Genomic DNA, 26,380 nt, shown 5'->3' with positions numbered 1-26,380 from the left:
AAGTTATATTTAGTGTCAGTATATTATAAAAAGAGGAAGGAATTTGTTTTGAATTTGTCTGCAGGCTCCCATGATGCACTGAGACTGAGGCTGTGGGCCTGCTCTGGCTGCTCTGGGCTCTGTGTCTGAGGACTCACTTTCCAAATGCTATTTGCTTACCTTTATTGCTTGCATGGTTTGTTTTTTACTCTTGCTGCACAGTGGGTATTTGTTGGTCTTTTTTTATGGATTTTTTGGGTTTATTTGCGATGTGGCTGCATGTAGGGAGATGAATCTCAAGGTTGTGTAATGCATACAGACTTTGATATTAAATGTACGTTGAACTTTGAACTTCAAAATGTACTTTGAATCTTTGAAAGCAGATATATATATAGAGTGGTTGACCCATTTTGTCTTACAAGGATAAAATCTTATAAATTCACTGAAATAACATGATTGCAAATCATCACAAAAGTGGATTATAATGGAAAGCAGCTAAGTAGGACAACAGAGTAACTCAGTAAGGAACATATGGGAAGGAACAGATTTCCACTATCTGCTTCCTTCTGAGCTGCCAGCTGGCAGAAAATCTATGGATCTGATACTGATAATCAGCATAAAACATAAATTATTCAGCAGAATATGACACTTGGTATGGTATTGAGTATTATTGCCAAAACATATCTTTATATAAAAAGGCAACACTCGGAAGTTTTTTTTTATGATTACAAAGAAGCTTCTAATTACAGAAGACAGATGATGCCAATATGAAGAACGTGGCACCGGATGGGATCTTCAAACCAAGCTGGACTGACCAACAAAGAAAAGATTAAGATACTCTGTCAATTATTTCGCACCATCAAGAAAACTGCTTGTTAACATTAACAGAAGCAAATAGAGTTGTTCATATATTACTAATTCTGTCAATCTGTCTCCAAAAATCCAGCAACAGATTGCCTCTCATTCTTTGTTCTACTCTGAATACAACACAGATTCACTTGCAAATAACTCTGAAATCAATTCAAATCTGATTTCTGAATGTGGAAATTTATTATAGGAGTTATTCTACAACACCACATCATGTTCACTTCATGAATAAACTTATTAGCAATAACCAGTATCTTTTTTTTAACATCAATTTCTTCCATGATTTGACCCCTTTCACCTTTTCCATTCCTGTTACCTTCTCACACCTCATCTCCTTAGCTGCTGAACACCTCCCTCTGATGCTCTGCCACTTCCCTTCCTTCCATGGTCTTCTACCCTCTTCTATCAGATTCCTTCTTCTCTAGCCCTTTATCTCTTTCACCTATCAGCTTCCCAGCACCCCTTTCCCTCACCCGGTTTTATCTATCACTTACCACCTGATACTAATTCCTCCCCTCCCCCCACATTCTTGGTCTGACTTCTCATCTTTTCTTCCAGTCCTGATGATGGGTCTCAGCCCAAAACGTAAACGTAAACTGTTTACTCTTTTCCATAAATGCTGCCTGGCCTGCTGAGTTCTTCCAGCATTTTGTGTGTGTTGCTTCTCATCTTTTCTTATTGCTCCGTTGCTGATGTTGAGCCATCAGTGATCTTTAAAATTCAGCAGCAGTTGACATGCTATCATATTCTGTTGAAGTATGAAATCAGAATCACTAATACTTCTGCTTCACTTATCAGACCTGGATAGCATGCCCACCTCGTGCACGATTGTGATAGAGGCTGCTGGTAGCATCAGTTGTAGTTTAACTCAACAGAGAGATTGCGCACTTGAAAGTCTCCTCTTCACATTAATATTTGGGGCAGTCATTCTTATGATAAAAGAAAGTCTTATATTTACATAATTCCTTTCAAGTCATCAGGGTATTCCAAAGCACTTTATAGCAAAATAGTTTAGAAATGAGAGACAAGAGATTACAGATGTTGGAACCTAGAGCAATAAACAATCTGCTGGAGGGAATGAGTGAACAAGCAACATATATTGTCAGAGGGGTGGTGGTGCTGATGCTCTGGGTCGAGACCCAGAGTCTGGATGAGATCATTTTGAAATGATGTGATTTCAAATGAATTAATTGTTCTAGATTAGAATTTGGTAATTCACACTCAACATTATGAATGAGAACTGCTCATATTTGTAGGAGTGTGCATAAATTGCGAGAGAAAAGGGAAAGCAATTATTAATGTAGTTATTTTTCTATTGATGCAGCTGTATTGGCTTTAAGGCACGAACATGGAGAAAGCTGAGCCATGAATATGTGTCAGCTCAATTAAGCTTTTGATCTGAGCTGTGCTGATTAAGACACTAGGAGCTGAGGCTGCTCTAACTCACTGCAGTAAATATAGAGTGGAAGAAGGAAAATGGCTAGATGATATCAAGCAACTCTTGGAACCAGCTATTGGGACATAGGTGAACCAATCCCTCCCCCACAATCTCTTCACCTGGAATCTCAGTGATAAGACAAATGGAAGATTTAGAGTAATTCAGAAAAATATAAATATCATTAAAATAACCATGACAATTTATTTATAAGGTCTCACACACTGAAAATATTTTTTTCAGGCTTCTTATTTTGAACATTTTGACATGTACTGTAAGTAGCTTTACAAAATGGCTCGTCAAGAATTTCTTTACGTTTAAAGCTATTTGGTGACTTCTAGCAGATTATTAATTGCATGGAAGATGTTCAGTCAATCATTTCCTTCAATATTATTATTATAATAATAATCAGAGTGGGGTCCTTGCTGATTCTTCTGATCTTCCTAGCCAAAGCATGTTGAGTCGGGCTCTGTATCTCCTTCCTGATGGTAGCAATGAGAAGAGGGCATGTTCTGTATGGTGGGGTCCTTAATGATGGTCGCTGCCTTTCTGAGGCACTGTTCCTTGAAGATGCCCTGGATAGTATGGAAGCTAGTGTCCCTGATGGAGCTGACTAATTTTACAACTCTCTGCAGCTTACTTCGATCCTGTGTAGTAACCCCCTCCCTATACCAGATGGTATTAGTAGCCCCAATTTACTATTAAATGTAGAGAATTAGTTAAGAACATTATAAAATTATAACATGATTGTTCTCTATGGCATCATATGAATAGGAAGAAAATCACTTGATGTTGTTCTATCACACTTAATCATTTATTTGTACTCTATCTTCTCACTACGTCTCTTTTTCCCATCCCCTCTTACCCCAACTCAGTCCTCATCCTTGCAACATTCTTCACCTAATGTCACTAATTTACCATCATCTCTCCTTCACCTCACGAAGAGCAGCCTCCTTCCCATTTTTATGCCAAACAAGTTTGGTTTCCTTTCAAAATTCAACAACTGATTTAAAAAAACAACATAATTAAAAGAAAGCCTATGTATTCTTTGTCACTTCCTCTTATCCTGTTCACTATTTCTAACCAGTCTATATGGCTATTCCATTTTTTATATAAAATAATCTAAGAATAAATAGAGCATTATTGCCAAAACATATTTTATATATAAAAAAGGCAACACTTGAACATTTTTTGATTACAATGAAGCAAATATTCCAAAATCTGAAAAAAATCCAAAATCTGAAACACTTCCAGCCCTAAGCACTTCAGGTAAGGTGTGCTAAACGTGTATTTTAGCTTCATTATCTCCAGCACAATAGAATTATCCTGAAATGTTGGAAGAAGAGGAAAAGTCATGGAAGATACATAGACTGCACAAGAGGCATTCTCTGCCTGATTGCCAATACTCACAAATAGTCAGATGGTTAATGTTTTGGTGGTTCATTATTTCAAAGGGAATTTAGATAATAGGACTTATACAACTGCTTACATGAGTAAATGGCTGACCAACCACTTGTTAAATAGTTGCTTGGAGATATCCACTTTGAAGAAAGTTATTTGATCTCTAGCATGATACTTTACATCTGTTCGGATGTCATCACCTACATTAGCAGGCTCTAACAAAACCATCTGGCAACATCGATAGGCACCTGTTTGAACAGGGTTTTGCCCAATTACTGCACAGATATACTGCTGGCATACAGAAGAGAATTTTAAATTTCTGATATGATGGAGACAGACCTGTGAATCACACAGATGTTGCATCAACATGCAAGCAATTCTCAAAGATCTCTTAATGAAAGAAGAGATTATTGGGTATGGATCTGGATTGACTTTGGATGCTGTTCACACAGAATCTGCTCCTGAGTTAGAGTGAAATGAACAGAATGCAAAAGGTTTAAGTCATTGCCAGAATAATCCCAGATCCAGGCAAACCTGCAACTTAAAAATGGAACAGGTTTCCAACTGTTCTGTTCCATGTGATTTACTCTGTTAACCAGTGTTGTGTAAGCCCCTGAGTGCTAAATGTGTACAAGTGTACCTTTCAATCAAATTCAGATGAATCCAGATGCCTGATATCTTCCTGCCTGGTGTGTGTGTGTGTGTGTGTGTGTGTGTGCGTGTGTGTGTGTGTGTGTGTATGTATATATATCTCCCAGGACCCATAAGCATATTCCAGAATATCCGGAAGCTCTGTTCCTTCCTTCCCTCTGCAGTCTCCCTCTCTCTTATCCAGTCCGGATTCTGCTTGACCTGCTGAACTCCTCAATAGATCTTTTGTTACTCCATTTTTCAGTCTGTTGTACATTTTCTTCCTCTCCAATTCTCTCTCTCTAATCTCAATTTTCTCCTACCATTTCTTGTTCTCTGCCCTTATATCTCTATCTTCCAATAATAATTTTCTAATATATATTCTTCCACTGATCCCCGTCCCACTTTCTTGTCTTACTTTCTTTCCCAAAATTAAAGACCTGTTAAGTCTTTTGCCTAAACTCTCTAGATATAAGTGCTGGATCAGCTCATTACCCGGTCTCATGTTTAGTGATAAAACACAAGGTACAAAGCAATAGAAAATTGGATTATATTCCACGAATGCATGTTAATCAATAGCCCAACAGCAAAGGATAAAATCATGGTTTCCTGAAGGGAAAATCTTGCCTGACAAATCTGTTGGAATTCTTGAGGAAATAATAGGCAGGATAGACAAGGAGAGTCAGTGAATGTTGTTTACTTGGATTTTCAGAAAGCCTTTGACAAAATGCCACATATGAGGCTGCTTAACGAAGTATTACAGGAAAGATACTAGCATGGACAGAAAATTGGCTGACTGGCTGGAGGAAAGAGAGTGAATAAAGGGGGCCTTTTCTGGTTGGCGGCCAGTGACTCATGAAGCTCCACAGAAGCTGTACTGGGATTGCTTCGTTTCAGATTATATGTCAATGAATTGGATGTTGAAATTGATAGCTTTGTGGCTAAGTTTATGGATGATACAAAGATAGGTGGAGGTGCAGGTAGCGTTAAGGAGTCTGCAGAAGGACTTAGACAGATTGGGAGAATGGGCAAAAAAGTGGCAGACAGAATATAGTGTAGGGAAGTGTATGGTCATGCACTTTGGTAGAAGGAAAAACTTAAAAAATCAGAGCTGCAAAGGGACCCAGGAGTCATTGTGCAAGATTTCCTAAAGGATAACTTGCAGGTTGAGTCAGTGGTAAGAAAGGCATATGCAATGTTAGTATTCATTTCGGGAGGACTAGAATATAAGAGCAAGGAAGTAATGCTGAGACCTTATAAGGCATTGGTCAGACTGCACTTGGAGTATTGTGAGCAGCTTTGGGCCCTTTATCTAAGAAAAGATATGCTGGCATTGGAGAAGATCTGGAGGAAGTTCACGAAAATGATCTCAGGAATGAAAGGTTAATGTATGAGGAGTGTTTGATGGCTCTGGACCTGTACTCACTGGAGTTTACGAGAATGAGGAGGTATCTCATTGAAATGAATATTGAAGGGTCTAGGAAGAATGGAAGTAGAAAGGATGTTTCCTATAGTGGGGGAGTCTAGGACCAGAAGGCACAGCCTCAGAACGCAGGGACATCCATTTAGAACAGAGATGAGGAGGAATTTCTTTAGCTATATGGTGGTGAATCTGCTGAATTCATTGCTACAGATGCCTGGAGAGGCTAAGTCATTAAGTATACTTAAAGTGGAGGTTGATAGGCTCTTGATTAGTCTGGGTGTCAAAGGTTACGGGAGGAAGGCAGGAGAATGGGTTGAGAGGGATAATAATTTAGCCATGATGGAACGTTGGAGCAGAATCAAAGAGTTTTATGGCTTAATTCTGCTCCTATGTCTTTTGGTCTAAGTTCCAATGTGTGTTAACCCTCAGCCCTTGTTCTTTCACAGACCAATCAAGGAACCAGCTGTACAGACACATTACTTATTTATAGATTAGTTTGTCAATTTTCACCTTTCCCATTCTTCTGTTTTGCTATATTAAATTTAATACTGAGTTTTGGTGACCTTGCCAAAAACAGAATTTTTAGATTCCTGATATGGCATCACTTTAAGTACATACTATATCCACCAATCTACTTCCAAACTTCATTCTTTATCTTCCCAAGACTGCTCACAAGTTAAAATTATACCAATGACAATAACTGTCAGTTACAGTTTGAGAGCTAGATTATTCTCATCAGAAGTGTACTGCAATGTTGATTTATGGCAGAGCGCAAGAAAATATAATTGTTCCCTCAATAATCCCTGACAACAACACCTCCAGTCCAACAGTCATCATATAGGTTCTGGCAGTTGCTTAAGAACTAAAGGGTACTCTATATTATGTGCTTTTTCCCTGTCACTTCTTTGCTCCTTTCACCTTGAAATCTTGCTAAGGAAACTCTTTTTAGCTTTCTCTGTAAGGATATTTATTCCCATATTGTGGGGTTTTTTTCTCATTTATTCAATTTTCTCAATCCATCAAAATGTATGCACCAAATGTAATACTGCCAAATAATTATAATAGAGAACTTACTAAAAAGTATGCATGCCAACTGCATTGTTGCATAACAATCATTTCAATCCACTGTCATACAATCTAAATCGATAAGAGGAAAGTAAAAATAATCTGCAGATCCTGGAAATACGAAATGAAAACAAAAATGTTGGATGCACTCAATAGGTCAGGCAGCATCTTTGGAAAGGGAAACAGTTAATGTTTAAGTCCAATCCTCTTCATCAGAATTGAGAAAGAAGTAGAACATAGAACATACTGTAAAATAGTACCACATAGGAACAGGCTCCTTGCCCCATGAAGTTGTGCCAAACCACTTGAACTAGTCCATCCTGCCTACACAAGTCCATATCCCTCCGTTCTCTGCACATTCACGTGCCTATCCAGGAGCCTCTTAAATAGCTCTGTCAAATTTGCCTCCACAACCATACCGAGCAATGCATTTTGAGCACCTACCACTCTCCACGTAAAAAATCTGCACTATCCATAATGTAACCAACCTTTGTATCATCTGCTAACTTACTAACTTACCCATCCACACTTTCATCTGCTTACACAGAGTATATCATCAACAGCAAAGATCCCGGAATAGATTCCCTCAGAACTGCACTAGTCACAGACCTCCAGCCAGAGTAAACCAGAATAAACGCTATTGACCAATACCATCTGATGTCTATGGGAAAGCCAATTCTGAATTCAAATAGGTAAGTCAGCATGGATCACATGCATTTTAGTCTTCTGGAGGAGCCTACCATGTAGAACCTAGTCAAAGACCTTACTAAAATCCATACTAAAAACATCTTACTAAAGACAACATTCTCAGCTCCACTTTCATAAGTCACTTCATCACTCCTTGAAAAGCCCAATCAAGTTAGTAGACGTGACGGCCCAGTCCATGCTGACTGGCTTTAACATTAGGTACTCATCAATTGTCTGGTTGTCTGTAGGTAGGGAGGACACCAACATCTTGATCATGGCAATCTCATTTCTTGGCTCTCTCAATAACCTGGGGTATATCTAGGGGTATTGGGCCATGGGAACCTATCCAGTTTAATGCTCTTCAAGAAACTTAACCTCTTCCTTAAACTCAAAATGTCCTAGCATGATCCACACTAATCTCACTATTCTCCACATCCTTCTCCTTGGTAAATATTGATGCAAGGTACTCATTTAGGACCTCACCCACGTTCCCTTCTTTATACTTATTGGTCCCACCCTTTCCCTACTTATCCTCTTGATCTATATGCTAGGCCTAGCTCAGACTTTCTGAGCTGCTGATATCCAGGAACTTGAAGGTGCTCACCTTTTCCACAGCAGACTTTTCAATGAGGACTAGTGCATGTTAACCTGACTTCCCCTTTCTAAAGTCTGCATTCAGTTCCTTGGTTTTGCTGACGTTGAGTGCAAGGTTGTTGTTATAACAACATTCAACCAGCTGATCATGTCACTCCTGTATGCCTCCTCATCACCATTCATAATTCTTTCAATGATAATAATGCCATCAACAAATTTGTAGAAGGCATTGGAGCTGCACTTATCCAGAAGAGCAGGGAGCTAATACACTGCCCAGAAAGAGAAAATTAGGGAGCTAATACACTGCCCAGAGGTTCACCTGTGTCGATGGTCAGTGAAGAGGATATGAGGTTTCCGATCCATACTGATTGTAGTCTCCTAGTGAGGAAGACAAGGATCTAATTGCAGAATGAGGTACAGAGGCGACAGTCTTGGAGCTTGATGGAAACTTTTGAGGTAATGATGGTATTGAACAGTTAACAGTAGTCAATGAACAACAGCCTGACATATGTGTTATGACTACCCAAATGGTCCAGAGCAGAGCGGAGAGCCAGCAAGATAGCGTTTGCTTTATACTTATTATGGCAATGCACCAGTTGAAACAGGTGCATATTTTTGCTGATGCAGGAATTGATTTGAGCCATATCGAGCAATTCAAGTGCTACCACACTAGATGGTAGTCGCTGAGGCAGGTCACACTGCTCTTCTTGGGCACTGGTATGATTGATGCCATCTTGAAACCACACCCTATAGAAGCAGGAGATTGAAGATGTCCCTGAACCCTCCAGACAGTTGGTCAGTACAGGCTTTGGCACATGACCAGTTACGCCATCAGGGCCTGTCACCTTGTGGGAGTCACCTTGTGAGGTTGCACCCTTCTGAAGGATGTTCTGACATCAGCCTCCAAGACTGAGATCACAGGGTCATCAGGTGCTATGGGAACTTGTGCAGGTGTGTCATTATTCTCCCTCTTAAAGCAGCAATAAAAGATATTAAGTTCATCAGTGACTGATTCAATAGCTATTTATACTATTTGTTATTGGCTTGAAGGAAGTGATGGCATGAAAGCCCCCTTACAAGAGTCAAGCATCCATTTGTGTCTCCAGCTTCATCTAAAATTGCCTCTTTGCTGGAGGTCATACTTGAACTTCTTGTAGGTCTTTTGGTTGCCAGTCCCTAATACCACAGATCTAGCCATCAGCAAACTATGAATATCCTGGTATTGGGAAGAGCAATAAGTTTTTGTGAACACACACTTGTCTGCACAGACTGACTGTGAAATATTTGTTCATATTGGTTGATGAATCCCCCGAATATGGTCTAGTCCACTGATACAGAGCAATTGGTGGACTGATAAGCAAAATGATAAAATGCTCATTTCTTACGTTTGGAGGTGAAGAATGTTTAGTTTATTGAGATGCTGGAGGTTGAAAAGCATCCACAAATTAAATCCCAGCATAAGCCAAAACCTTCAGATGGTATAAAGCAAAAAGAAAAACAGTTCCATTTGCATCTAGAATTACAGGATCTGTATCAGCCTTGCAAGTGTCTCATATGCAATAGATTTGTGAATTATTTATTAAGGTTAGATTAGCATTATTGTCCTGAGTCTGTCAATAATTCTGAGACTTCTGTGTTTGACAATATATGTGTGCAAGCTTCAAACTGTCTCCATTCAGAAGTTAATGGTTCCATGTAGAACCTCAAGCACTTGTTTGCAAATTTCAGACCAAAAGAATTAAATGTCGATATTATACAAAATCAACACTAAGGCAACCTGCTTGACTCATTCAAACTCTAAGCAAACAAAAGGAGAAATATGTCAATTGTTTGTTTGGATATTTGTGTCGTGCATTCAAGTGCCCACAAAGAGCAAAAATTATTGTAACTATTTCTACTTCAAGACCACAATCGTATATTGATGGTACCAGCAGATGGATGTTTTTATGTTCCTTTAGTAGGACAACAAAAATGTGTTTAATTGTGAATGTTCAAAGCCTATTGTGAGATGTGAAGAAGAGATCTTGCTCCTAGAGACATAGAACACTACACTACAACACAGAAACAGACTCTTCAGCCTATCCAGTTAATGCCAAACTATTATTCTGCCTAGCCCATTGACCTGCACCTGGACCATAGTCCTCCATACCACTCCCATCCATGTACTTATCCAAACCTCTCTTAAATGTTGAAATTGAATCCACATCTACCCTTTGCACACTCTCACCACTCTCTGAATGAAGAAGTTCCCCCTCATGTTCCCATTAAACATTTCACCTTTCACCCTTAACCCATGACCTCTAGTTTTAATCTCACCCAACCTCAGTGGAAAAAAAACATGCTTGTACTTACCCTAGCTGGACAGCTCATGCTTGTTATATACCTCTGTCAAATCATCTCTCATTCTTCTAAGCTCCAGAGAATAAACTCCTAACCTATTCAGCCTTTCCCTATAACTCAAGTCCTGAAGTCCCAGAAAAATCCTTATAAATGTTCTCCACACTTTCAATCTTATTGATATCTTTCTGCAGCTGGGAGACCAGACTGCACATAATTCTCTAAATGAGGCTTCACCAATGTCTTATACAACTTCAACATAACACCCCAACTCCTCTACTCAGTACTTAGGTTTATGAAAACCAATGTGATGAAAGCTCTCTTTATGACCCTACCTACCACTGACACCACTTTCAAGAAATTATGGATCTGTATTTCCAGATCCCTTTGTTCTACCATTCCCTTCAATTTCATTGCTGGTACATTTCTTTTTCATAACCATAAGGCAAGTCAGTCATTGAGATCAATGAAAGCGGTTTCCTGAAGTGTTAACAGCATATAACTATACATTACATGACCATGTAACTTTACATTTACTTTAATTTTACATTAATGTATCATTTTATTTATTTTACTGGCATGGGATTTTGAAAGAACATTTAGATGGCAATGCCCTCATGTGCCTGTTGTGGGTAGAGTTATGAGTTTGAGAGTTTTACCGGAGTGAGATAGGTCAATATCTGCAATGTGTTTTGTTGATGGAGTACACTGCAGCCACTGTGTGCTGGAAGAGGAAGGAGTAAGGGTGAGTGGGATTCTGATAAAATGAGTTGCTATGTTCTGGATGATGTTGTGTTTCTTAAGTGTTGTTGGAACTGCACTCATTCAGGAGGTAGGTCACTCACTGCAGGTTATTCAGACGCTGTTCTGCATTGCTTGTGATAGTATTGATGTGAATAGTCTATTTGAGTTTACGTCAAATGATTGTCCCAAAATTTTAATTGTAGTAACTCAAATGAATGCTATGAGCAGGTGGTTAGAATTTGCCTTGATGGAAATGGTCACTACCTGGCATTTTTGTGTTGCAGAATTTACTTGCCTATCGGTCTGTGCCTGAACACATCTTGGTCTTGCTATGTGGAGGCATCGCCTGCTTTATTAGCTTAGGAACTGCAGGTGGAAATGAACATTGTGAAATCATCCACTCTACTGCTTGCCTGAAAAAGTCCTGTAACAATGTTCTGGTATTGGGCATTGGTACCTGCACAATCACAACTAAATTCTTTCATGTGACATGAGGCTCCAATGATTGGTGTGTTTTTCACTTAATGCCCATTGACTTCCGCTTTACCAGTGCTTCTCAATGCCATGCATGTCAAATGCTGGTATGACATCAAGTACAGTTACTCTCACCTTATCTCTGGAATTCAGCTCTTCTGCACAAATATGGACCAAACTATAATAAAGTCTGGCACCTGGGAGAAATCTAAATAACAATGATCATCACTGTCTGGTATGGGGGGACTACTGCACAGAACCGGAAGAAGATGCAGAGGGTTGTAAATTTAGTTGGCTCCATCTTGGGTACTAGCTTACAAAGTACCCAGGACATCTTCGGGCACCGGTGTCTCAGAAAGGCTGCGTCTGTTATTAAGGACCCCCAGCACCCAGGGCATGCCTTTTTCTCACTGTTACCATCAGGTAGGAGGTACAGAAGTCTGAAGGCACACACTCAGCTATTCAGGAACAGCTTTTTCCCCTCTGCCATCTGATTCCTAAATGGACATTGAACCCTTGAACACTAGCTCACTTTTTAAATATATATTACTTCTGTTTTTTGCACGATTTTTAATCTATACAATATACGTATACTGTAATTGATTTACTTATTTATTATTATTATTTCTTTCTTTCTTCCTCTGTATTATGTACTGCATTGAACTGCTACTGCTATGTTAAAACATTTTACGACAACATTGATCCTGACTCTGATTCTAATAGTTGGTGAGTTAGATGCTGCCTGATAGAACTTCCAATGGCACCTTCACCATGTTAATGATTCAAGCTTCAGGCTATGAAATCTTTTTCTTCCACCTTCTGTCAGAAAACAGTACCTTGAGACTAATTGTAAATATTACTATTCTCCCCAAATTAAAGCTCCTGCTATTTGGGGAAATGGTTACTTAAAAAAAACAAATCATAGACAAGATCAATTGCATGCTCTGGACCTGCTGCTTTAGAGTCCTTCTGAACCAGTTCAAATGTTTGTTGATATTGTCTCTCTCTATGTTGTTTTGGCACTGTTTCACAGTCTTGTGTTGATTTTTTTTGTTCTCTTGTTCATCTGATAAATCTGTGGTGTTCAGGCTTTGCTTGTATTGTTCCTTCACAGCTTCCAGTTTCAATAACACCAGCTGCTATGCATATTGTTTTGCTCTTTTCCCAAGGAATTAAATAGGCTATTAAGATCACTCATATGATGCTATTTTGAGACCTTATGGGCATTTTAACTAATCTTATCTTGATAATACACAATTTAAACTTGACTTCTAGATTGTAAAATTCCATTTCCTCTGTGATGTTCTTGAAAATGTCAATAAAGTTCATTTCGGGTGTTTATTTTGCTATTTTTTTTCTGGATGCTAATTATATAGCTTGGAAAGCAAGAAAGAAGGAATACTTAAAAAATCTAGTTAACTTTTCATTTAAGCACTTATTATATAGGCTGAGAAAATCTGTAGGCCAACTGATTAAAGTACACAATAACCAAAACTAATTGATTATAGGTCATTACAGTCGGCCCTCCACATCCATGGGTTCTGCATCCACGGATTCAACCAACCACGGATTGAAAATATTAGAAAAAGAATTCTAGGAAGTTCCAAAAAGCAAAACTTGAATTTGCCATGCGCCGAGCACTATGCTTAATCCACGCGAATGAAATGATGTGTAGGTATACCCTGTTGTAGCCTCCCACGATTTCACAGATCCTCAGTCTCTCTCCAGCACTCGTTGTTTCAGCATTGTTTGCCTCGCGTCTTGTTCGTTCGCTACTTGTGTTGTGTGCACCCTTTGTTTCTGTGAAAAAATGGCTCCTAAAAAGCAATTAAGTGGTCAAAGCAATTCCTCAAAGGCTATGAGGGAGCATAAAGTGCTATCTCTCGCCGAGAAAATAAAAATCTTAGATCTTTTGAAAAGTGGTATGTCGCTTGCCAAAGTGGGCCCTAAGGTTGGTAAGAATGAATCGAGCAGTCACGCAATAAAGCAGAAAGAAGCTGAAATTCGTGGAAGTGTTAGTGCTACCTCTACAATGGCAAAAATGGTCTCTCTGGTTCGTGATAAAGTGCTTGCAAAGACTTAGAAAGCATTAAATGTGTGGCTGGAGGACATGTCACAGAAGCATATCCCTGTTGATGGCAAAATTATGCATGAAAAAGCACTTAGCCATGAGCACTAGTGAGGGGGTTGAGGAGAGTGAGAGGGAGGAGTTTAAGGCTAGTAAGGGATGGGTGGCTAGCTATCTAAAGCGCTAAAGCCTCAAGAACTTAAAGATCACGGGAGAATCGGCATTGGCTGATGCCGAGGCAGCGTCAACGTGTCCAGAGGAGCTCAAGAAACTCATAGAAGAGAAAGGCTACCTTCCAGAGCAAGTCTTCAATTGTGATGAAATGGGCTTGTTCTGGAAGACGATGCCCAATCATACCTAAATCCATCAGAGTGCCAAGTAGGCGCCAGGGTTCAAGGCCTGGAAAGATCACATAGAAGAGCATAGAGAAACCCTTAACAATGAGGAATTCAAAGATCTGCTGAAATCCTCTACAGAAGGTGATGATGATGCAGAAGATTTAGAGGAGGCAGAGCCATCAATTTGGACACTTGAAAAATTTGCAGCAGTTTTTCAACAGGCGCAAGTGTTAAAGGATATGATCCTCGAGTGCGATCCTTTGATGGAACGAAGCCTCCGCCTCACCCAAGGAAACAACAACACTACAACCGCTGCAAGATTTGTTTGGTAATGCAAAGAAAAAAAAGAAACAGCTTCCTATAACAATGTTTCTAACAAAAGCATCTGCAATTGTGAAGCCTTGACCTTCAACGCTTGAAGATCCTCAGCCCTCAACCTCCACAGATCCTGACATTAGTATTATTAAGCCTCCTCCAAAGCGTCATTATTCCCTAAACAATACAGTATAACAACTATTTACATAGCATGTATATTGTATTAGGTATTATAGGTAATCTAGAGACGATTTAAAGTATACGGGAGGATGTTTGGAGGTTATATGCAAATACTACGCCATTTTATATAAGGAACCTGAGCATCCGCGGAATTTGGTATCCACGGAGGGTCTGCGGATACTGAGGGACGACTGTACTTTAAAATTTCTTGTTTTTCCAGTTGAATCCAGATTGGTTCATAAAAATTGAAATAAAATGCTACATGATTCAAGTGACACTACATGCAGAGAAGCCCAACTTATGCCAGAAACATTCAGTATTGGTCATTGTAAATTATCCTATGATTAGACTAGGATCAAATTGGTGGGTTGCTGTCTGATGCTGCTCGATGGGCTGGAAGCGCCTGTTCTGCATTGTATCACTAAATAAATATTATATTACATCATATTGCTATATTAATAAGGATTTTATTAATACACTTCTACTCAAAAGAACAAATGTATGAAATAATGTACAGTATATGTTTGAAATGCATTCCAAACAGTGCTGTTTTCAAAATCATTATATTAATAAGCAGGATTTCTCTATAGCATTCCATAACAGGATATACCATATTGTGAGAAATGTAGTTGAGTAAACTTATTGATTCAGTACAGAGTAAGTTACAGAGAAACAAATTTCTGATTCACAGAGAAGAGGTAAGAAAGTTTCAAACAGTGGAATCAAATATAATTCAAATACAAGTCCAGGCTTCCTACCTGCTGCAATAGCTATCTTCTTGTTCACAGTAACTGTCACCTTGGTACTGGTTGTCACCATTTTCTTTCTATTTTTCTTTCCTGAGTGAAATTATATTAAAAATAAAAATAAACAGTAAATATACAAACACAAGGAGGACATTCACCCCAACAAGTTAGTGCTGGTATTCCAATGACCCCATTTCACCATTTCACCTGATCTTTCTATTCTCTTTTCCCATATTTATTTTATATTCTAACTTTATATTTTTATCTCTATAAATATAATCAAGTATTTCCTAATTTCTCCACTGGATTTATTATTAATTAATATTTACATCTCCAGGTTTTAGATTCTGCCATAGGTGAAACCTCTTGCAACCGGTTCAATCATTCAGAAATGAAATCATCTTTTAGATCTGGTAACATTCCTATGAATATATTTTGAAGTTTCTCTACTGCTTCTTTGAGCTTTTCATAGCATGAAGACGACAGTGTTTTCCTTTGGCTGTGCTGCATCTTACATTTAGCTACATTTTCCCTTGTCTTACTCTCTCTCTGAAGTTATTGAGATATAGTTGAGATCTCCCATGATGAGTTAATGACTCCGGCTGATTCAGCAACAGAGCTACACCAGGCATATACATAAGTATATATGCAAACAGGCACATACACAAATCTAGCAACCTGCACACATATTGACAACTGCATTTTGAAATGGGCAATGAGATGATAATGGACATAAGCTATATGAAGGTCATAAAGCAATCCCAGTCAAAGGAAGAGAAGGGAAGACAAGTGCAAGAGAAGAAATAGTGCTTTTTTGGGGAATAAGTGCAGCATTTAGGAAAAAGATGTTTTTGTAAATACTAACCCATGTCTGCCTCAAAGGCTATGTAGTAAACAAAATGTCCAGCTGGATGCTCGGCAGCTCGTCGGTACCAGAGAGGGAAATGATCCAATGTGAAAATACTAGATCTGTCACGAGTTGTAAAGAACTTTCTGTAAAATGAAACAAATGATCAAAGATCATTCAGAAAGCAAACATGATTTTATATTGACATGTTGGTATGGACTGAATCCCTTCAGAATTTTCGCACAGAGAAGCAAATGGAACGTCAGAGGAGGGAAGACCAGAGCAAAGAGGATGCAGTGTTTCTTTGCAAACATGGAGGTGTTCTTATGCTCCCAGTGACCAATAAGAAAGCACTAATAAGAAGATGTGAATTTAGATTTGCCTGGTAAACTCTCTGAATCATGTTGTTGTCTGAAGCAGGCTCAGCACTATATACCAGTGCTACAAATGGTAATTAAAATCTTATTTGCATCTGTAAGATATCGTGAGTTACTGACCTTTAAATAATGGTAAGGCTATAATATTGATAGTAGTTCTTGTTTTTGTGGAATCCAGTTATCTATAGCAAGCGTGACATTTAACCCCTATCCTTAGGAATTAACCTTAGCCTGAGCTACTTATGTAGTAATTGGGTAAGTCTAATTTCCATTTGGAGAAAAAAATCTGCATCAGGAAAGGTAAAGTACTGTATTTCCCCCAAAATAATCAGAGAACTCAACTCTGGAAAAATACTGGATATGAAAAGTAACACAAAGAAGCATAGAATCTCATCATATGTGGTAAGCAGTGTTTTTCTTTAGGACGAAATACCTAGAAATAGAAGATATAATTGAACCAGATTAGCAGAATATTAATACTTCATGAAGTTTCTCTCAGTATGCTTCAGTTTGCCTTACTGAATATCTGTCAGCCATGTGTCTGTGTGTACATGCTTGCGCCAATGGGAGGAAAGGACAGTGGGACAAAACTCAAACAACAGGAATTCTGCAGATGCTGGAAATTCAAGCAACATACATCAAAGTTGCTGGTGAACGCAGCAGGCCAAGCACCTTCGTCAGGTCTCGGCCTGAAACGTCGACTGCGCCTCTTCCTATAGATGCTGCTTGGCCTGCTGCGTTCACCAGCAACTTTGATGTATGTTGGTGGGACAAAACTTCCAGGTTTTACAAAACCAGTTTAATTGCACATTTATAATTGAAAAATATATGTTAATGCATTTTTTTGCAACTCTGTTGAAGCTTAACCATCATACTTATTGAATTCTGGGGAACAGAATTAACTTATGTTTGTACTGAATTTTTTTCTAGTCTTACATCAGTTTCCCTGCAGGTGGAGTCATTGCAATAATAAAATTCTGCAAAAATCACTGAGTGTTGATATAACTAATAATGTAAGAACCCTTATTCTTACAAATACGCTTAAGAGATGGTTAATTTTATGTTTTTACTTTCTTTTTATTTGTAAATAGCCTATAGATTTATATTGCAACCAGAAAAACTTGAAGAGTTTAAAGGTGTTCAATCCTAGGATGCTTTAGAGGTTCCATCAACTGCAAAGAGTTCCCATCACCAGTCACGACTTCTACTCCCTAACCCCTTCTGCTTACTGTGGATGTCACTGCCTCTGTGATTCTCTAGTCTGCTTGTCCCTCCCCAACTTCTTACCTTTGATCCATGAAACTTTCCACTATGATCACAAGAGCTGTAATATTTATTCTTAATACTATCCAGGATCCTAAACATCCCTTTCAGGTGATGCCAACATTCACATGCACTGCCTCCAACCTCAACAATTGCATTCAGAGCTCCTGATAAAGCTTCCTCTACATTGGCGGGACCTAGTGCGGCCAGGGGGCCATTTCACAGAAAACAAATGCTCCATTCACAATCGCCATCCAAGCTCCCAGCTGCATGTCATTTCAGAATCAGAATCAGGTTTATTATCACCAGCAGGTGAAATTTGTTAACTTAGTAGCAGCAGTACAATGTAATACTTGATTATATAGAAAGAAAAGTAAATCAATTACAGTAAGCACACATATGCAGAGAGTGCAAAACAGAAATAATATAAAAGAAACAGTGAGGTAGTGTTCATGGGTTCAATGTCCATTTAGGAATGGGATGGTAGAGGGGAAGAAGGTGTTCCTGAATCACTGAGTGTCAATTCTTCCCATTCCCACACAAACCTGTCCAACCTCAGCCTTCTCCATTGCCAGGTTAAAGCCCAATCAAAACAGAGGAACAGCACCTCGTATTTTGTCTGTATAGTCTACAACTCAATGACATGAACGTGGAGTTTTCCAATTTTGGGTAGTCTTCTACTCCAGTAGGTTCCTAACCCCTTCCTCCCTTTACTCCATTCCCACTTATTTCTGATCTGCCTTGGTCCTCCCAGTTTTGTTCCCTTTCCCTCAACCACCACCCTCTCCCTTTTCCAGCCCCTATCACCCAAGTTTGTCCCCCTACTTCCCAGTCCCATCCTCTCACTACACACACAGTTCACCCACAGGCTTTCGCATTCTTCTCCCCTGTCTGGTTTCATTTGCCATTCTCCTCTCTCCTGATGGGCTCCATTATCACCTACTTTACTTATCTTTCTCCTTGACCTTTTGTTCCTGCTTATCTCCATTCAGCATCTTTCATACTCTACCCACTACATCTGGCATTCATAGCAAGAGGATTCGAGTACAGGAGCAGGGAGGTACTACTGCAGTTGTACAAGGCCTTGGTGAGACCACACCTGGAGTATTGTGTGCAGTTTTGGTCCCCTAATCTGAGGAAAGAAATTCTTGCCATAGAGGGAGTACAAAGAAGGTTCACCAGATTGATTCCTGGGATGGCAGGACTTTCATATGATGAAAGAGTGGATGAACTAGGCTTATACTCGTTGGAATTTAGAAGATTGAGGGGGGATCTTATTGAAATGTATAAAATCCTAAAGGGATTGGACAGGCTAGATGCAGGAAGATTGTTCCCGATGTTGGGGAAGTCTAGAACGAGGGGTCACAGTTTGAGGATAAAGGGGAAGCGCCTTTTAGGACCGAGATGAGGAAAAACTTCTTCACACAGAGAGTGGTGAATCTGTGGAATTCTCTGCCACAGGAAACAGTTGAGGCCAGTTCATTGGCTATATTTAAGAGGGAGTTAGATATGGCCCTTGTGGCTAAAGGGATCAGGGGGTATGGAGGGAAGGCTGGTACAGGGTTCTGAGTTGGATGATCAGCCATGATCATACTGAATGGTGGTGCAGGCTTGAAGGGCCGAATAGCCTACTCCTGCACCTATTTTCTATGTTTCTATGTTTCATACTTCTTTCTCTCTCTTTGCCTGCTTTCATCTATCATTCACCTGCTACTACCCCCCAACTCCAACTCTTTCACTCTCCCCTCCAGTACCTGGCTCAATCTTATACCCTTCCGTATTCCACCAATCACCTCAGACTCCTGTCTCACCACTCCTCTTCTGCTCTTTATACTGGCGGTCTTGACTCTCCACTCTTAGTCCTGATGCAGTGATTCCTTTCCTCCCACAGATGCAGCTCAACCTGCTGAATTCTCCCAACATATGTCAGTCCTGCCAAAGGGTTTCAGCCCAAAACGTTGAATGTACTTTTATCCATAGATGCTGCCTGGCCTGCTGAGTTCCTCCTACATTTTGTGTGTGTTGCTCGGATTTCCAGCATCTGCAGATTTTCTCTTGTATGTGTCTCCCAACAGATTGTTTGTTACTCCAGATTCTGGCATTTGCAGTCTTTTGTGTCTGCTTTAGAGTTTAATATGTGACGGCACAATTTAGCTAACTGCGCTGTTTAGCTTCTGCTGCAATGCAAGATATAGAACACAGGATATGTAATTCATGCTTAGCTGCCACATCGTGAAATGAGATAACGAAGGCCATCTTTAGATAAGACTAATGAATTTAGGATCATTGTTTTCATACCAAGGTATGTCAAAATTCATAGAAATTAATGCATTTCTGAGTGTCACATCCATGATAATACATACAATATCATACCATAATGCATAATAAGGATTATGTGCATGGATAGAGATGTATTAAGATCTTGACTTTCCCATAACAATCTGTAAATAGAAGCCAGGATGAAAAGTTCATTAAAGGCACGGATGCAGGTCCTTTGGGTCAACAAGACCATGCTGACCACAGTGCCCAGCCAGCTAGACCCAATTTCCTCCATATTTCACTAAGCCCCTCCCTTCCATGAATCTATCCAAGTGCTTCTTAAATGATACTATTGTACCTGCTTCTACAATCTTGTTTGAGATACTCACCAACCACTGTGTGAAAAAGTTGATCCCTTTTAAATCTTCTCCTTCTCATCCTAAATCTGACGAAGGGTCTCGGCCTGAAACGTCGACTGCGCCTCTTCCTATAGATGCTGCCTGGCCTGCTGCGTTCACCAGCAACTTTGATGTATGTTGCTTGAATTTCCAGCATCTGCAGAATTCCTGTTGTTTGCATCCTAAATCTATGCAAGGTTCCCCTTGCCTGGGGGAAAGACTACTACCATCCATCATGTCTATGCCTCTCATAATTTTAAACCTTTCTATAAGGTCATCCCTTGTTCTCCAATGTTCCAAGGAATAAAGACCTAGTCCGGCTGATCTCTTCCTGTAACTCATGCCCTCCAGTCCTGGCAACATCCTTGTAAAGCGGCACTCTTTCCTGTTTAAACACAGTTTTTTCTATAACAGAGTGACCAAAACTGTACACAGTTCTCCAAGTGTACAACTGCCACATAATGCCCCAACTCCTATACTCGGTGTCCTGAATGATGAAGGCCAACATCCTAAATGCCTTTTTCACTATCCTCTCGACCTGTGATGCTGCTTTCAATGAGCTATACTCCCAAGTCCCTCTGTTCTCTTATATTACCTCGTGTCCCACCATTCATAGTATAAGTTTTACGCCAGCTTGACTTTCCAAAACACATCATCTCACACTTATCGGCATTGAAATCCATTTGCCACTGCTTGACCCACTTCCATAACTGATCAACTGTAACCTACGATAACCTTCTACATAATGAACAACACCTCCTAATTTCATGTCACCTGTAAATTTACTGACCAATCTTTGTGCATTTGCATCCAGATCATTTATGTAAATAACAAATAGCAAAGATCCAAACGTGGAACCCTAGCAGCACAAAACTAATCTTCAGCCTCCATTCTGAGGAACCTGCACAACCTTCAGCCACCACCCTTTGTTTCCCACCGCTGAGCCAAGTTTGAGTCCTCCTGTCAAGGTTTTCCTAGATTCCATGGGACCTAATTTTCCAGACCAACCTACCCTACAGGACCTTGTCAAAGACCTTGATAAACAAATAAATAACATCCACTACCATACCCTCATCTAACTTCTTGGTTACTTCTTCTCAAATCTTTAAAAAATTCGTCAACATAATTTCCCATGCCGACTCCTCTTTATCAAGCTCTGTCTAAACAAATATAGTAGATCCTCTCCTTTAGAACTCTCGTCAGTAACCTCCCCACTAGTGATATCAGGTAGACTGGCCTGTAGTTCCCTGGCTTGTCCTTGCTACGCTTCTTAAAGAAAGGAACAACATTAATCATCGTCCAGTCTTAGGGAACCTCACGAATATCTAACGAAAAAGCAAACATTGCAACATAGACCACACAATTTCCTCTCTTGCCTCCCACAAAGTCCAAGGATGTACTTGGTCAGGACCTGGGGATTTATCGACCTCAATGCACTGTAAGGGTCATTACCTGACAGCATGAGTGTCCCCCAACATCCATACTGGTTTCCCTTACCTCCTGAGCAACTATATTTTGCCTTAGTAAACACCAAGGAGAACTATTCATTGAAAATCTTAACCATCCCTTGCAGTTCAAAACATAGGCAGCGCGGCTGATTTCTAAGGGGACTGGCTCGCTCCCTAGCCACTAGTTTGCTTTTAATAAAGCTATAGAACTTCTTGGGATTTTCCTGAAATTTATCTATCAAATCTATCTCATACCCTCCTTTGCCCGCCTGATTTCCACGGTAATGTAGTGATTGGCGTGATGCTTTTACAGCTCTGGGCGTCGGAGGTTGGAGTTCATTTTCAGCATCATTTGTAAGAAGTCTGTATGTTCTCCTTGTGGAATGTGTAGGTTTTCCCCAGATCCTCTAGTTTCCTCCCACAGTCTAAAGACATACCGGTTAGAAGGTTAGTTGATCATTATAAGTTGTCCTGTGATTAGGTTAGGGTTAAATCAGAGGTTGCTGCTCGAAGGGCTGAAAGGCCTTTTCCAAGCTGTATCTCTAATAAATAGATAAGTAAATAAATTCCCTTGTTGAGAGTATTTTTAATCTTTTTATAGTCATCAGGAGATTCACTCATTCCTGACCTCATAAACCCAATGTATGTTCCCTTCTTTTTCTTGACCTGAGTCTCAGTATTTCCCATCAGCCAAGGAAACCTAAACTTGCCAGGTTTACCCTTCACCTCAATAGGAACATACTTTGCCTGGATGCTTGATATTACAGTCTTAAAAATGTCACTCATTCGTTTTCTTTCAAACAGGATCACCTGATCAACTTCTGCTCAATCCTGTCCACCCAAATTAGTCCTGCTCCAGTTAAGGATTCTAACCTGTGCACCTAACTTATATTTTCCAATCATATCTTAAAACTAATAGAATAATGGTCATTAGAGCCAAAGTGCTTCCTGTCTGCCACTTCAATTACTTGCCCTCCCTCATTTCTGAAAGGAGGTCTAATATTGCATCCTCCCATGTAGAGCCTATCAAAGAAATGAAATTTGCTGAATGCTGCAAGGATGAGAAAAAGTACAGATGCCGGAAATCCAAGAATCACATCCAAAAGCTGGAGGAACTCAGCAGGGCAGGTGTTTCGTCCTGAGACCTTTCATCAGGACCCTTTGTCGGCCCAAACCATCAACTGTTCACTCTTTTCCATAGATGCTGCCTGGCCTACTGAGTTCCTCCAGCATTTTGTGTGTGTTACTGAATGCTGCTTTTGAAAGCAGATTTTATCAGATGTTATCTAATCTATCACCTTTCCAGAGGATTTTTAGCAGTTCATCTCTGATCTCCATTGAAAGACCCCTCATTAAACAAGGCTATTCAAAACCCCATAAGTAACTGTGGCAGTTTATAACTCAGTGCTCTGCCACACAACAGGTAGTGGGAGTGAACCTTCAGCATCTTTATTACATCAGTCAAAACTCAATGTAGACTTCATTATTGATTCCCTCAATTTAGTGAAAAGAACATGACAAGAAGAAATTTGTCCATGTAGAGAATATATCCCTTGTTATAACAAATTACTGGTCAGTTAGTGAAAAGAGATATTAAATTAATTAAACAAACTGATGTTCCTCTTAAACTTCTCACACAATTAAAATTCTTATCTGCAGTTATGATGGCAGAGTGAGAAAATCGGCAGAGTGAGAAAATCTGCAGGTAAATTGCCAGCCAAGATCTAAGTGTTGTGTCTAAGCATACTATGTAAGGAGAAGAATAAGCCAGGCAATTATGAGGCTTAGAAAATTCATCCCAATAGGTATTGTATCCTTTATAACAGAATACAGATATTAGGCTTTCTGGGAAGAAAGGGATATCTGACTGACTTCCACTTCCAATTGTATGTATATGAGGCTACCCTGTTTACTGACCTGTCAGCTAATTGTTAGCCCCATCGTTTACCGTTAATGTTGACAATTTCATACCTTTACATATGTCTATGAAAATCTAAATGATATATATATATTTTTTTGCTATAACTAGTAAATATGGACAAGCTTTCTCAGTTGAAACCAACTCAATAGCACTTACAGTGGCATATCAGTTTGCCAGCAATATCAACAGATGCTGAGAATATTCAGCTAACTGTTTTAATGCTTAGTAGAACAGCTTGAATTTCCTCCAAAAATAATTTTTTCCCTTTTTCTGTAAATCGTGAAGTTTCTGCAATTTTTCTTATTTTCATGAGGAGAAGGTGAGAATGCATATTTTAATTATTTGTACCTACTTGTCTGAGAGTTTTTCGTCTCCAATAAAAAGACTACTTCGCATCAGGCCTGCACGAGTGCCCAGAAAAGCCATCTCAATGCCATCTTCATTATTTCTGCATACAAGATAAAGAAAGAAATCCCACAAGTTGTAAAGAAATATTCTCAGGTGCACATAATATCAGAACAATTATAAAATAAAATATAGGAGCAGAACTAGTAAAGGTGCAGTTGGTATATTAACGAAACAGCATGGAGTATCATCATGAAGATAACATCAGAATAATATACCTGGTGATTTTACTAATTATGTGAATAAAAAACAACTGTAATCTCAGATGTGAAAGAAATATTTTCTGATTCTTTATTAGGCCAAGTATCTATGAGGGGTGATTGATAAGTTTGTGGCCTAAAGCAGAAGGAGTCAATTTTAGAAAACCTAGCACATTTATTTTTCAACATAGTCCCCCTCTACATGTACACACTTAGTCCAGCGGTCGTGGAGCATACAGATCCCTTCCTTGTAGAAATGGTCCACAGAACGGGCAATTGATAAGTTCGTGGCCTAAGGTAGAAGGAGATGAGTTATTAACTTCAAACTTAATGCATTATCACTCAAAGGGTTGAACTGCACATGCATGTTACAAGAGCGTCTTGGACCTCCAGGTGGTCCATAGCAGGGGCGATCGATAAGTCCGTGGCCTAAGGTAGAAGGAGATGAGTTATACAGCTCTCGTGACATGCATGTGCAGTTCAATGCTTTAAGTGAAAATGCAGAAAGTTTGAAGTTTCTCCTCATCGCTTTCTACCTTAGGCCACGAATTTATCAATCACCTCCGCTGTGGACCACTTTCTGGAGGTCCAAGACGCCGACTTCTACAAAGAAGGGATCCGTATGCTCCACGACTGCTGGACTAAGTGTGTAAATGTAGGAAAAATAAATGTGCTAGGTTTTCTAAAATTGACTCCTTCTACCCTAAGCCACAAACTTATCAATCATTCCTTGTATGTGTAATTAAGACAGAGGTTTTGGAAGGAAAGGATATGGGTAGAAGGCAGGAGATTGGGGCCGGGAGGGAAAAAGGATCAGCCATGATGAAATGGTGGAGCAAGCTGGCCTAATTCTGCTCCCTTGTTTGATGGTCTAATGTCTTATTAGTTTAAGAGTGAATATGGGGAAATAAAAAAATTGAGGTGTGACATGGCTATTTATTTGCAACTTTTCTAATTCTATTTTTATATTATTTTTCAATCCTAAAAATTATTGGAGTTATATAAATGAAATAATCTCAAAAGTTTTATTATCCATCAATAAGACCATAATAACGCAAGCATTTACCAAATATTCGTTTGTATTAAAACTGACATCAGGTGATAAAAGAGTGAGGGACCAACATTAAGTATGCCCTTATTACTGAAATAGGGTACTTTGAAAATAAATCATCTATGTACAAGTACTTGAATCCTGCAGCAGGAAGTAACCTCACCACCCATTCCCTCCTTCCTCTCCCATAACTCTTTCCTCTCTACCAACTCAACTCAGATGAGTATCTTTTTCCTGGAGACATAGAAACAGAGAAAATCTACAGCACAATACAGGCCCTTTGGCCCACAAAGCTGTACCGAACATGTGCTTACCTTAGGAATTTGCTGAAATTACTTAAGTTAAATAAATTGTAGAGTTTACCATTGTTGGCTTGGCCTGTTGCTGACAATAAAATAAAGGCTGTAGTGTCCAGCGAGCAGTATTATATTTCTTTCCCAGAAAATCAGAAGAGATATGTGTAGTGTATCAACAAATCAATAGATCAGTGAACAAAGTAGCCAATTAATAAAATAATAGCATTAGTGATAATAAATCATTGTAGCAGTAACATATCAAGATGGGGCAAACAACAAGTCATTAAATTAGTAGAGCAGTATATAACAATTAATGAATAAACTTAGAAAAAAAACCAGGAAGTATTTGGCACTATAATAAAAGGGGAATTAACAAATTATAGATGAGCATTTCAGGAATACAACAATATTTATAAGACAACAATCACCAATAATTTAATACATTGATACTATGGCAGGCATCCCAGAAGATATATTCACATCCAGTAATCTCACAAATCAGAACAAATTGATCTGGGGATTTATGATTAAATTAATAAATTTATTAACCCAAAAAACTTTAAAAATTCCAGTGATACCCTTTTAAATTTCATTTTTCATATAAACCTGGTAAATTGTTAAATTCTGATGAA

The 26,380-nt window shown here is 39.2% G+C and overlaps 1 protein-coding gene across 1 annotated transcript in view; it reads right to left on the bottom strand.

The window, feature by feature from the left end:
- Nucleotides 1-26,380, bottom strand: part of cacna2d4a (calcium channel, voltage-dependent, alpha 2/delta subunit 4a) — a 366,454-nt gene that overhangs the window by 210,610 nt on the left and 129,464 nt on the right. The window contains exons 23-25 of the mRNA XM_063059526.1: nt 24,149-24,244; nt 16,149-16,276; nt 15,296-15,376 (exon numbers count right to left, since the gene is read on the bottom strand). Coding sequence (XP_062915596.1) covers nt 15,296-15,376; nt 16,149-16,276; nt 24,149-24,244 — 305 coding nt within the window. The remainder of the gene's footprint in view (nt 1-15,295; nt 15,377-16,148; nt 16,277-24,148; nt 24,245-26,380) is intronic.

The sequence above is a fragment of the Mobula hypostoma genome, chromosome 9 (assembly GCF_963921235.1).
Source record: "Mobula hypostoma chromosome 9, sMobHyp1.1, whole genome shotgun sequence".
NCBI classification, from domain to species: domain Eukaryota; kingdom Metazoa; phylum Chordata; class Chondrichthyes; order Myliobatiformes; family Myliobatidae; genus Mobula; species Mobula hypostoma.
Note: the sequence above shows the minus strand (reverse complement) of the source record. Positions and strands in the feature narration are given on the sequence as shown.